Source organism: Corvus hawaiiensis, chromosome 3, assembly GCF_020740725.1.
Source record: "Corvus hawaiiensis isolate bCorHaw1 chromosome 3, bCorHaw1.pri.cur, whole genome shotgun sequence".
NCBI classification, from domain to species: domain Eukaryota; kingdom Metazoa; phylum Chordata; class Aves; order Passeriformes; family Corvidae; genus Corvus; species Corvus hawaiiensis.
The window spans coordinates 1,938,763-1,952,385 of record NC_063215.1 but is presented as its reverse complement, the minus strand read 5'-3'; the positions used below and the strand labels follow the sequence as shown (position 1 = coordinate 1,952,385).

General features: G+C 48.7%; 1 protein-coding gene across 1 annotated transcript in view; it reads left to right on the top strand.

Moving 5' to 3' along the window:
• ELP3 (elongator acetyltransferase complex subunit 3) overlaps positions 1 to 13,623 on the top strand; it is a 76,202-nt gene that overhangs the window by 30,256 nt on the left and 32,323 nt on the right. The window contains exon 9 of the mRNA XM_048297581.1: positions 2,975 to 3,101. Coding sequence (XP_048153538.1) covers positions 2,975 to 3,101 — 127 coding nt within the window. The remainder of the gene's footprint in view (positions 1 to 2,974; positions 3,102 to 13,623) is intronic.

Genomic DNA, 13,623 nt, shown 5'->3' with positions numbered 1-13,623 from the left:
TGACATCATAACTAAAGGCAGTTTTGGGAGGTAGAACATTGCCCAGGGAGAGCCTGCAGTTCCTGTCCCACATAAATCACCGTTTACAGGCTCGAGTAGCTACAACTCCATGCAATTCCTTGGGGGTTTTCCACCTTTTTCCCTACTCCAGGTGCCTGTTTGGGACGGGAGAGGTGACACTGGCCAGGAACGCCTGTTGAGAGAGGAACCAGAGTCATTCCAGGCAATCCCTAGGGATTGGAAACTACATTTCCAGGAGGAAATCTGATTTATTCCTTGTCGTTTTGGCCCAAAGAACTGTCGTCCTCCGTAGGAAAACGTGGAATATTCTGTTCACCCCACCCCCCAAACAAACCAATCTCTCTTTATTTATTTATTGCAGGTCTGATCATTCTGAGATGATTTTTTTTTTTTTTTAAAGGCGATTTTTCCTTGTTTTTTTCATTCCTGGCACTGGCTCGAGCTGTTCCTTCCAATTCCACATTCCAGGGGCCTCCCAGGGATGTTTAATAACCACAATCGCAGGCAATGACAGGGAGATCATGGTTCAATAGGCAAAGCACATTTTTGTTCATTCCCACCTCGAAGGCACTGGAGCAGAGCTGAAAACGTTGGGCATTTTCTTCTTAGAGACTCCAGGGAAGAATCCCAAAGGATTTGGGATGTGGATGTGGCACTGCTGGTGCCTGCGAGTGGGGGATGTCGCTGCTGTGGAGTGGCCAGGTCCCAAAATCCAGGAAAATCCATTTATTAAGGGTGTGAAGCTCCTGTTTCGAGGTGGTTTCCTCCTCTAGATGTCAGAGCATTCCGGAGGGAAAGATCCAGGCTTAGGAATGGGGCAGGATCTCACTCCTGGTCTGAATGATTTACAGGATAATTCAGAGGGGAGAAGTCAAGAAGCCTTTTAGGAATTCTGCAAGGAGCTCTGGGAAGAGCCTGGAAAAATCCAATTCCAGGCTTAGCTGGGAGCGGGATCCTGCTGAGGGGGGGATTGAAGCCTCTGGGAATGTCCAGGAATGTGGGAGAGAGCCAAAGCCAGGGTTTTGTGGGAAGATTGATCTCCCGTGGTGGGAATCTCCTCACTGGAGCCACGGAGGTGGAAGGAGAGAGGGATTTTCTCGGGAGCCGTGGGATGTCCATTTAACAATTAATTCCTCATCACCTTTTAAAATCCAATTTTTCTTTTTCCCCACCTCAAATCCTTAAAAGGTGGAGCTTCCTCACCTCCCTTGCACTCCCAGAGATTCCCACCCGTTTCGTCTCCATCCATGAATCCCTTGGAGCTCTTCCGTCGCTCCTGGCCGGTCCCTTTGCTAACGAGCCCTTTGCTAACGAACCCTTTGCTGCTGGCTCAGAGCAAGAGGGAAGTGCCACATCCCTGCCTTGATCCCACTCCCAGCTAAGCCTGGAATTTGAAAGGGTTTTCAAGATTTTTCAAGGCTCTTCCCAGAGCTCCGTGCAGAATTCCCAAAATTCCTCAACTTCTCCCCCTTTTCGGAGCAGCGGCTTGAAATCCACTTTGAGAGAAAGGTGGTTCGAGTTTTTCTCTCTCTCTCCCTCTTTCAGAACGACCTCATTTTGCTGCTGTTCTGCTTCGTGGGGGATGTGTTTCGGGCTTGAAACTTTTTAATATTTTGCTGGTAGCAAAATGTCAGATTACAACCAATTAGGGTAACTGGTTTGGAAATTACTTTCTATTATGTTCCATAAGTCATTAGTGAGGTTTTTGAGTGCTTTTGGTGGCTGTGAGGCAGAAAAATATTCAAGAACAGAGCCAGGCATCAAATAATCAAGTTATTGATGCAGCTCAAATTCCACTTCTAATAAGAAAATAATTTTTATTTATGAAGCGAGGCTCCCGTTTACTCCCCTCAGGCTACCCGAGGTCTTGAGTAATGCTGTCCTTGAACAGTCTCAGAGAAACACTGTGATACTCCAGAAAACAATCATAAATAAAACTGGTTTTAGAGCTGTGTGGAAGGGTTGAATCCTCTGGCAGAGAGGGAGGAAAAGATCCTTAAAAAAAGCGAAGGGGAAGCGGCTGGTTGGGTTTCCGTGAGGCGCGGGCACCGGCGGTGGGGAAGGTGTCGGAATTCAGGGAATTAAAGAATGAAATGAACGCTGGGATGGCCCAGAGGGAGTTGGATTTTTCATCCAGAGGGCTCTGAAGGAGGGAAAATCACCTGCAGAGCTCGTCTGGGTGCCAGGAATTCCAGGAGTTGGGGTGAGGCTGAGTGCTGGGAGGAAAACAGGGATTGGAGAGGGAAGGTGGGAGGTGCTGAGGGGGTGGAAGTGTCCAGGAATGTCCAGGAATGTGGGAGAGAGCCAAAGCCAGGGTTTTGTGGGAAGGTAGATCTCCCGTGGTGGGAATCTCCTCACTGGAGCCACGGAGGTGGAAGGAGAGAGGGATTTTCTCGGGAGCCGCGGGAGATTCGGCCTCGTTCAGGCTCCAAATTCCTCCAGGCTCCTGCAGGATCGAGGCAGAGTTTGGATCAGTGTGGAAAAACATGGGATCCTCCTGGAACCCCAGTCCAGCCCGTGCTGGGGAGGTTTCACACCTCCCAAAAGCTGGGAAAATTCATGGTTTCTCCAGAAGGAATTTTCGGGAGCGTGGAGCAGGGTGATTTTCAGGCTGGCTGCTTTTCCTCTCTTTTCCTGTTGCTTTGATTCCTGGTTTGTTCTGAGTGCCACAGCCATCCCTGCAGAGCGTGTCCTCGTGCTGTGACACCAGCCCGTGGCCCTGCTGCCCAAACCACATTCCAGCAGCTCTCCCGATTTTCTCTGTGTCTGGAAAACCTCGGAGCGGCTCCTTTCCTGTGGAAATCACGACTTTCGATATTGAACAAACACCTTTTAGCGCCGTTTCCCTCCGGCCAAGCTCCAAACTCGGCCTCCCAGAGGATCATCTCAATGAAACACGCCTTTTCCTGACCCTTTTCTTGCCTTTTCCTGACCCTTTTCCCTCTCTTCCCAGGGGTCACACCGTGAAGGCCGTGTGCGAGTCCTTCCACCTGGCCAAGGATGCCGGCTTTAAGGTGGTGGCCCACATGATGCCAGACCTGCCGAACATGGGGCTGGAGAGGGACATGGACCAGTTTTTTGTGAGTATCCCTTCAAATAACCATGAAATTCCAGTCTTTTCCCGCTTTTCCATGGAAAATTTGGCTTTTTTTGGTTGCTCGGTTGCCATGCGGGCAGGATTTGTTTCTTAAGGACAAACAATTTAAAACTCTTTCGGGTTTCTGGTTTGGTTTTTTTTTGGGGAAAGGTGAAGAAAAAAGCTTTGTTGAACTACTTCATCCAGAAAATTATATCCCTGTCTCATGAAAGCCTGAGTCACTCGGGTCCCTGTGGAAAACAGCTCTTCCCATATTTACTGGGGCTCCTGCTTTTGTTTTCCAAGGTGGTTTGGAATGTAGAGCAGGATGTAGAGCAGGACTCCATTCCAAGTTAAAAGGATCCTCTCTGGACAGTAATTAATTGCAAGAGAAGAGCGTGTTTGTGTTAGAAAGCATTTTGGCTCAGCGCTGCTCAGTTTCTTTGTCGGTGATGTAGAAGGAAATTTAAAATTATTCCTGGAGAAAATTGGAACGAGAGGAATAAAGAGCAGGGAATTCACCACTTTAGTAGATTTTCAGTCTTTTTTTTTTTTTTCCCTTTCTATTTTCTGAGTCAAAATTGGTTGTTTTTTTCGAGTAGTGCAGAAATTGGAGTCGTGACAGAGGAATCCCAGAGGGATTCCTGGGAAAGGTTGGGCTGGGTGCTGTCTGGCGCTAAAAAATACCAATGTAATGAAATATATTGATTAAAAACACAGGCAGGAAACAAAAAGGCACATCTGGAAAAAAAACCAGTGGAAAATGCAGCTGGACAGGGCAGGAAGGGAATCCTGAAACCTGGAATCGGAACCTTTTCTGAGGGATTTTGTGCAGAATTCCCGGAATTTTTCCTAAATAAAATGTCTTGGTGCTTGGCAAATGTTTTGTTCTTGTGCCAAGGTGAGAGACTGGAAGTGATGAGCACAAAATTCCAAATTCCTGCTCCGGATTCTACTCCTGGAATGTTTTCTGTGCATGTTGTAGGAAGTCGAGTGTGGACGTGACACGGAATTTTCATGGAATTTGTGGTGATGCAGAACCCAGCAAAACCTTGAATCCTTCCCTCGATGTCTCGTGGAATTGCAGCTGTAGTTCCGTGTTTTGTGAGTGGGATTGGGCTGGAATTTGTGGCGGAAAAATAGGAATAATGACCAAAAAAACTGGGAAAGAGCCAACCCTGGGCAGGTTCAGACGCAGAGGAGACAAAAATCCGAGATGAAAAACCCAGGAGGGAGGAATCGCTTCAAGTTTTTGTCATTAATTTGGTGATTAATTTGCTGCTTCTTGGTGATGAGAGGTTAAAAAATTTCCACTGCTGGGTTTGGAATTGCTCCTGATTCACTGCAGAAAATTTGGGAATCTGTTTGAAAGAATTTCTGGATTGTGAGGGGAAGGCTGATTGCTGGGTTCCGTCCAGGCATTAATGACAATTCCCCCAGAAACTGGAGAGGCAGGAGGCGAAGTTTTCGGAACTGGGAGACAAGAATGAGGCTGGAATTGGGAGAGGAGGAATTTTAAAAAAAACTGGGAAAAGAGTTGAGGATAAAAAAGGAACAGAAGGAAAACACAGAGGAAAAAAAGCCATCCAGAGAAATTTCTTGAGTTTGGGAGCTGGGAAAGCTCCCAGGGAAGGTGTCCCTGCCCGAGGTCCCTTCCCACCCAAACCATTCCAGGATTCCAGTGTCGATGATGGGACAGCTCCGGACAGGGCAGGGAAGGATGGTGGGGAATGGGTGAGAATGAGGCCCGGAGAGAAAGAAGAAATTTGTTAATTTAGAACTCAAAGAGTTAAGAGGAAATGAGAATTTTCTGCTGGAGGACTGGGATTGGGAAAAAAATGATTGGAGGCTCAGGGAAGAGAAATGGGGAGGAATAAAAAATCCAGGTGCTGGTGTAGGAAGGGAGTTCAGAGGGTGGTGGGGTGAGGGGTTTGGGAATGCAGAGCTGGACTCGGGGATCAGTGAAGGTTTGGTGCCAGGGAACAGCCAGAGGAGGAGTTGGCAGGATGAGTAATCCATGAGGAGGCTGCAGCCCTCGGGAAGGAACGGGAATGCTGCGGAGCGAGGAGGAAAAGTGGGATTCAGAGAGGCAAAGAGGTGATGGATCACATCAGCCCAGAGAGGAGTTGTGGTGTTGTGAAGGGGAGGAGGTGTGGGAAGGGAGAGGGGAATCCCAAATCCTCCCTGCGGGACCAGGCGGCTCCCAGGGAAAAGCTGAGTGAGGGACACGGAGCTGAGGGATCCCGGGAAATGGAGCTGCAGAGGTGCTGGGTCATGGAATGGTAAACGAGGGATTGTCCTCTTCCCTCTAGCCCATTCTCAGCCTCACTTAAATGCTTTAGAATTCATTTCTTTAAACAGCAGAGGATAAAATGCCAAACCAGCCCCTCGTTTATGGAGGTATTTCCCAGAGCCCCAGTGGCATAACGGAAAGATCCAGACAAAATTCCTTCATTCCCAAGGATTCAGCTGGAGAGTTCGGTCTCTGTTTCCTGCCTTAGAACTCCATAGCCTCGTTCTTGAGCTGGTGGAAGAACTCGTGCGTGTGTCGGGCTGTGCCAGCGTCGGGGCGGGCCGGTAAACACGGAACCATTTCTGCTGCAGGAAATTCCTGAGGATCCACGTGGAGGCGTCTTCTCACAGCCATGGAATCCTGGAATGGCTGGGGTGGGAAGGGACCTTCAATCCCATCCCATTCCAACCCCGACACCTTCCCCTTTCCCTGGACATTCCCAGGGATCCAGGGGCAGCCCCAGCTTCTCTGGGAATTGCAGCCCAGCCCCTCCCCACCCTCTCAGCTGGGAATTCCTTCCCAAGATCCCACCCCAAGCTCCCCTTTCCCACTGGGAAGCCATTCCCTGTGTCCTGCCCCTCCATCCTTTATCCCACATCCCTCTCCAGCTCTCCTTTCCCTCTGGAAAAGGCTCCAAGACTTCCCTGGATCCTTCTTCAGTTGGACATTCCCAGCTCTCCCAGCCTGAGATTGGATCCATCCCCACCCCAACTCCTCTCTGGGAAGGAATTTTGGGAACAAGCAGCCCTGCTGGGAATCTCGGGACTCCAGGAAGGGTTTCCTTTTCCATCCCCAGCTTCCATAAAAATCCTTCTGGATGGATTCTGAGCCTCCTCGATCCCAGAATCCTGGAATGGTTTGGGCAGGAAGGGATCTCAAATCCCATCCCATTCCAACCCCGACACCTTCCCCTTTCCCTGGACATTCCCAGGGATCCAGGGGCAGCCCCAGCTTCTCTGGGAGTTCCAGCCCAGCCCCTCCCCACCCTCCCAGCTGGGAATTCCTTCCCAAGATCCCAGCCCAAGCTCCCCTTTCCCACTGGGAAGCCATTCCCTGCCTCCTGCCCCTCCAGCCCTTTCCCAAATTCCAGCTCTCCTGGAGCCCCTTCAGGCTCGGGAAGCGGCTCCGAGGATTCCCTGGATCCTTCCCTGATCCAGGCTGAACACCCCCAACTCTCTTCTTTGTCTTTTTGGGGCAACAAACCCGTGGCTTAGGAGGAATCTTTATAAATTTTTGGTTTTGAGGTAGTTCTAAGTGAGTTTGGACAAAAGAACTTCATTTTCATGAGGCTGCCTCCCCTGCAGCCACTTTGCAGCCCAGGGAAAGGTCGGACAGAAGGAACCCAGTTGACTTTGGAAGGTCTGAGCACCTTCAGCACCAGTTGAAATATTAAATCCAGGGCTTTCTCCTGGGAAGGGAATAATTTGCTGATTGTGCTGACCTTGGCCTAAAAATGCTGGGTGCTTCTTCAACTCGGGCAGGTAATTACAGCTCCAGGAGGAACGTGGCTCTGTCCCTTCTGACCTATTGATTTCCCAGGGATTCCTGCTGCTCTCACATCCCAGCAGTGACTCCTTTGCTCTGTGTGATCAGTAGCCGGTTTGGCTGATTTTATTCATAATAATTCAAAATTTCATGTTGTTGATAGGAGTAAATACATGCTCTGTGGTTTTTATTTTATTATTTTTGCTTGGAGATGTTGTGGATTCCATCCCCAGAAGTGTCCAAGGCCAGGCTGGACAGGGCATGGAACAACCTGGGATAGTGGAAAGTGTCCCTGCCCATGGCAGGGGGTGGAATGGGATGAGCTTAAGGTCCTTCTAACCCAAATAATTCTGGGATTCTACAATTCCATGGGTTTTCACAGTAAGTGGCTTTTTCCCTGCCTCCATTGTGAAATTTCAGTTCCCTTTTTCACGGTGGATGCTCTGATCCCATGTCCCAGTTCCGTTGTGCTTTTTTTTTCCTCTTCCCTCACCTCCTCCTGCTGCTTATTGATTCTTTTTATAGCCTCAGAGGATTTCCTTCCTACTCCAGGTCTTTTCCACCCCATTCCACACACGGGAAAACGCCGCAGGGCAACAGGGAACGTGCTCCGCTTCCTCCCAGGAAGCGTCAGTGGACACAAACACACACCAAAAACTCCTCCCAAAGCCAGGCAGAGCCCAGCAGAGCCTCACGTAGCAGGTGGTCGGAGAAAATAATTAGAATAATGGGCAGGATAAATCAAGGACTCAGCGGGAATAATGGAATTGGTACCGGAGCAGACACCTCATCCTGCGGAACGCGATAAACGCTCGGCTCCGCCGCTGCCCCAGGAGAGGGATGAGGTGGCTCTGGGGGGAAATGCTTGGGAGGATTCATGAATCACATTTGCCAAGCAGAACTTCGGATTGGAGAGAAATAAAAAACCAAAAAAACCCAAAAAAACTTCGGGAGGTTGAAGAATTTCCCGGGTGTTAATTCCTTGCTCTGTGGAAATAGGAGAATCCCAGCTTTGTCTGCTCTGGGATGAATATTCCTAAGCATTATATATATAATTATATTATATATATGTATCTGTTATTTATACTATATACATCATAAGTAACAGATTTATTCATGGAGAGGATATTGCAGTGTTTGTTTTATTTTTATGGGATTTGCCTGAGTGGGGTTTACTGGTGCTCCCGCTCCTCCGGTGGCATGGCTCTGAGCCCACCTCAAACAGACCCCTCAGAGGTGAAATAAATCTGGAAAAAAGGAAAGGGAAAAAACAAAATCAGGGAAGAGAGGCAGAAGATTGGGAATTTGAAGTGTGGGAAGTGTCACAGGAGCAGCTGTGGCTCTGGAGGCTCGTGGGATCTGGTGCCCAGGACCATCAGATGGACCCTCAGCTGTTGAAAAGTTCTTTTTTCCCTTGAGGAAATCCGTGAGGAGATCCTGTGTGTCCATCTAAAGTCTCACACAAATAAAATTAAGAGGGTAAAAACGTAGGCAGAGCCATTTCATGGGGACAAGTGTTGAGCTAAGGAGATTTTTGATTCCCTTCTGCAGAGCCACTCCTGTGTTCTTTAAATAAAACACAATCACTGAATGAGTTCAGCCTGAAAATTCCTTCTCTTAGTCATGTGTCAAGCTGGGATTTTTTTGCAAAATAAGCAATTTCCCAGAAATGAGCTAATTTTAGTGCCATGCCTGATGCATCTGTGATCCGAGTGATGCAGAGACCTCCAGCCTGCTTGGGTGTGTTGAACACGAGAGGGAAAAACGAGGGTGAAATGATCTGAGGGGAAAATGAGGGTGAAATATCTGAAGGGAAAAATGAGAGTGAAAATCTGAGGGGAAAATGAGGGTGAAGTGATCTGAGAGGAAAAACGAGGGTGAAATATCTGAGGGGAAAATGAGGGTGAAATATCTGAGGGGAAAAATGAGAGTGAAAATCTGAGGGGAAAATGAGGGTGAAGTGATCTGAGAGGAAAAACTAGGGTGAAATATCTGAGGGGAAAATGAGGGTGAAGTGATCTGAGAGGAAAAACGAGGGTGAAATATCTGAGGGGAAAAATGAGGGTGAAATATCTGAGGGGAAAATGGGGGTGAAATAATCTGAGGGGAAAATGAGGGTGAAATAATCTGAGGGGAAAATGGGGGTGAAATAAACTGAAGGGAAAATGAGGGAGAAAATCTGAGGGGAAAAATGAGGGTGAAAATCTGAGGGGAAAATGAGGGTGAAATGATCTGAGGGGAAAAATGAGGGTGAAATATCTGAGGGGAAAATGAGGGTGAAATATCTGAGGGGAAAAAGAGGGTTGAATAATCTGAGGGGAAAAGGAAGGTGAAATGATCTGAGTGGCCTTTCTTTTTAGAGAATGGGTGACGTTGCCTCCAAACTTCAAATATTTCCAGCTGTAAATAAGGCCTTGTTTTTCCTGAGGGCTCTGGTTTTTCTCAGAGAGATGAAATTCGTAATGAAACTAAAATATTGCACCTCTATCAGGAGCTTTTAATAATTGTAATAAAAGACAGTTAAAGTGCTGATCTGCATTGATTTTTGCTCCTCTGGGAAGACAGTTCCCTGTGTTTTTAAATATAGCTCTGAAGTGTTTAGTGGGGTAAACGATTCTCCTTTCAGTTCCTTCTAAACATCTCACTGAAAAGCTGTGATTTGCAGGTGGTTTCACCTCTGAAAATGTGGCTTTTTTCCTTTTTCTCAGTGGGCACATCGATGAGAGGGTGTTTAACCGCTCCTGCAGTTCCTCGAGCTTCTCCTGGAATCTTAGGAAATATTCCTGCTCAAAAGCTGCCTCGTGTCAGAAACAATTATGGTTCCATGAACTGTGACCAAAGCCAGGGTAATTTTTATGTTAATGAGGGTGGTGGTAGTAAGGACCAGGCTATTTCTGGAAACTCTTTTCACACGTAATTGCTCTCCTAATTCTGTGGATAAAATCCCCGCAGAAAGCCCCGGTCTGTGCCCACTTCTGCAAAATTGTGGGCTCAGAAACTTTTAGGGTCGAGTTTAAATCAGGAAAGGCCCAGGATGGGTTTTTGGTAGCAGAGAGATCTTTTTGCGTTGCACAGAAGCAGAACAATTTGGGATATCGTGGGTAGAGCAGGCTGGGAGAGCTGGGAATGTTCACCTGGAGAAGGGAAGGATCCAGGGAGAGCTTGGAGCCCTTTCCCGAGCCTGAAGGGGCTCCAGGAGAGCTGGAATTTGGGAAGGGGCTGGAGAGGCAGGAGGCAGGGAATGGCTTCCCAGTGGGAAAGGGGAGTTTGGGGTGGGATCTTGGGAAGGAATTCCCAGCTGGGAGGGTGGGGAGGGGCTGGGCTGGAACTCCCAGAGAAGCTGGGGCTGCCCCCTGGATCCCGGGGAGTGTCCCAGGAAAGGTTGGAGCAGCCTGGGATCATGGAAGGTGTCGGGGTTGGAATGGGATGGGATGGGATTGAAGCTCCCTTCCCCACCCAAAGCATTCCATGATTCCATGATCGGAAAAATGGCAGGGCTGTGTGGAAAAGCTGCCTTTATGCTGCTCTTGGATTGCTGCCTTTGTCCGCAAAGACCAGGATTTTTTCCCTCGCACCCATTTTCCTGCAGCGCACGAACATCAGCGTTATGATAATGACAATCACTGCCTGCCAGCAGCCTCCCATTCACAAAAAGCTCCTGCTCGGTACAAACCCTTTTTCCACCTGACCTGAGGGATGATTTGTGCACTTTGCAGCCCGCAGACCCCGTGGGTTGCTCAGGCTCATTCAGCCACTCTCTGTTCTGGGGCTTTTTACACCAGAAAAAGCCAGGATTTTTTGATTTTATTTTTTTTTTTCCCCATTCAGAAGTTGTTTTCTGTTGGGTTTTTTTGGTTTTTTTTCACGGCGGCCCCTTGCTGCTGAAGTCAATAATGAACATATGGCTGGGAACAGGCAGCCAAAAATAAAGGAATAAAGGGATATGTCTTGGATGGAGAGTGCAAATTTCCCAGGCACTTAGGCGAAGAGAGCATCGCTCAGTAAAATGCGTATTTTAGTGCAGATCATCATCAACGACTGAGTGGAGAAACCGCGAGGGCCAAATTACATTTTTGAGGACTTAATTGTTGGTTTTGTGTGGGTTTGTATTTTTTTTTTTTTAAATTAGAAAAGCAGAATTGTTTTGCTGTGAGCATCTGGGAGGGCTGAGTGAGGTGGGGAGGGCATCACGTGCTGCTTTTGATGCTCCCGATGGAAAGGAGAGGTCTGATAAGGGAGGATTGGGTTATCAAAACCAGGAAAGAGTTGCTGGGCTCGGTGGTTTTTGGGATAGGAGACTTTTGAGGGATCCACGCTGCAGAAATTGTGGATTTAAGACAGTGACAAATGCTTTATTTCCTGTGCTGAGCCCAAGGGGAACGCTGACCCTCCCAGAAATCGGAGTCGTGCGCTCGGGAAAAGCGAAGGTGAAACTTCAGAGCAGATTGATGGAGGAATTCTCCTGGGTTTTTCCTGAATGGATGGAGGCTGGCTCGGAGCACCTGCACCGCCGGGCAGATGGGGCTGCTCGGGGCACTGAGCACAATCTGGAGAGATCTGTCTGGGGCTCGGCGGCCAAACCCACGCTCCAAGGTCAGCCTGATCCTGCCCCGGGCCTTTTCCAAGCATTCTGTGTCTCTCCTGGTTATTGAGTTGTGTTCCAGCAGTGCCGGGGCTGGGGCGGGCCAGGATCTCCTGGTTTTGGAGACAACAACTCCCCAGCAGTGTTGGCCACTGTGGATCCTGATATTCCAGGGGAAAACAGACCATGGAAGGGCTGGGATGGGAGGCAGGAGCTTCTCTCCTCGCAGTTTCCTGGTCCATGCAGAGAGATCAGGTTTAATGTGGAAAATGTTCCTGCTGGAGCTGGAGCTGGTGAGGATTCACCTGGAAAAGCTCCCTCTGACCTGTGGATTTGAGAGTTTTGAGGCTGCTGGGGTAGGGAGGAGAAGGAGAAGCTTCCTGCAGCTCCAAGGTCCTTTACGCAGCAGGGAATCCGCTTTTCCTCCCTGACACTCGAAATACGGGGAATTCCGGAACAATCTGAGGTGCTTCAGATGCTGGTGACCCTCAGAGAACTGAGCCTCTCGTGGCAGAACTGTTGGAATTTTGTCACTTTTTCCTTGGCTTAGTGGGTTCCATAATGGGAAATTTGGCAGCTTGAACGTGCCAGGAACTGAAAGGGTTTTGTTGTGCAGCTGTGGAGGGTCAGGAAAGCGTCAGCAATTCCCTGGAATACTGTCCTTCCTCCCTTGGTCACGGAATGTTTTACAGGAGAGCTGGAAATTTTGGGATCATCTGCTTTAGGAATTTCTCCCATGGGCCACATCCGTGGGGGGTTTTGCCATGAGTGCAGACATTAAGAGGAAGCGATTTGGGATCATTTAGGTTGGAAAAACCCTTGGACATCAAATCCAACCATTCCCAGCACTGCCAGAGCCACCACGGATCCATGTTCCCCCCAAATCCACATGGATTTAAATCCCTTCAGGGATGGGGACTCCACCACTGATCCATGTTTCCCCCAAATCCGCATGGATTTAAATCCCTCCAGGAACGGGGACTCCACCACTGATCCATGTTTCCCCCCAAATCCACATGGATTTAAATCCCTTCAGGGATGGGGACTCCACCACTGATCCATGTTTCCCCCAAATCCACATGGATTTAAATCCCTCCAGGAATGGGGACTCCACCACTGATCCATGTTTCCCCCAAATCCACATGGATTTAAATCCCCCCAGGAATGGGGACTCCACCACTGATCCATGTTTCCCCCCAAATCCACATGGATTTAAATCCCCCCAGGAATGGGGAGTCCACCACTGGTCCATGTCCCCCCAAATCCACATGGATTTAAATCTCTTCAGGAATGGGGAGTCCACCACTGGTCCATGTCCCCCCAAATCCACATGGATTTAAATCCCTCCAGGAACGGGGACTCCACCACTGATCCATGTTCCTCCCAAATCCACATGGATTTAAATCCCTCCAGGAATGGGGAGTCCACCACTGCCAGGGCTGGAAAACCCTTTCCATGAAGGAATTAATCCCAATATCCAACCTGAACCTCTGCAGGTGTAGCTTGAGGCTTTTCCCTCTGGTTTTATTGCACTCCTCGAGGGAATATTGGAAGAAACATTGGAATGTGTTGCTCTTTGAGGATGGAAATAAACGTGGTACAAAATCAACTTCTCACCTTCATATAAATCCGTCGGATAATTCTCGGTGTTGTGTTCTGAAAACAGCAAACCTTCAAGGATCCTGGAGCTGAGTGACTTTAAAATGCCCATTTTCATCGTGCCAGGTGCCGAGCGCTGCTCCAGACCGTGGGTGTTCCCAGGCTGCTCCAAAGGCACGGCAAAGGCACCCTGGAATCTGCATTTCTCGGTCACTGGGACATTGTCTGCACCCCTGAATGCAGATCCTATCGTTAGGGTTTTAATTAGCCCGGCATTGACGGGGGGAAGAGGGGGAAATGCAAATCGGGGAGGGAAAATGGAGCCGCGTTTTTGGAGGCTGTTAATGCATATAATTAAAGCACTGAGTGATTGTTCCTTCCCCGTGGAGTTGGAAGTGTCACTCAAGGCAGGAGCTTTCAAGTGCCACCAGCATTCAGGGCTATAAATAATCCGGCTGATGGAGATAAGGGCTGGAGTATGGAGAGTTCAGATAATGCTCATCTTATTCAGAATATGAATTTAATCGTCTCTTTCACGGCGGGGGAGTGGAGCGAAGGAACCGATTC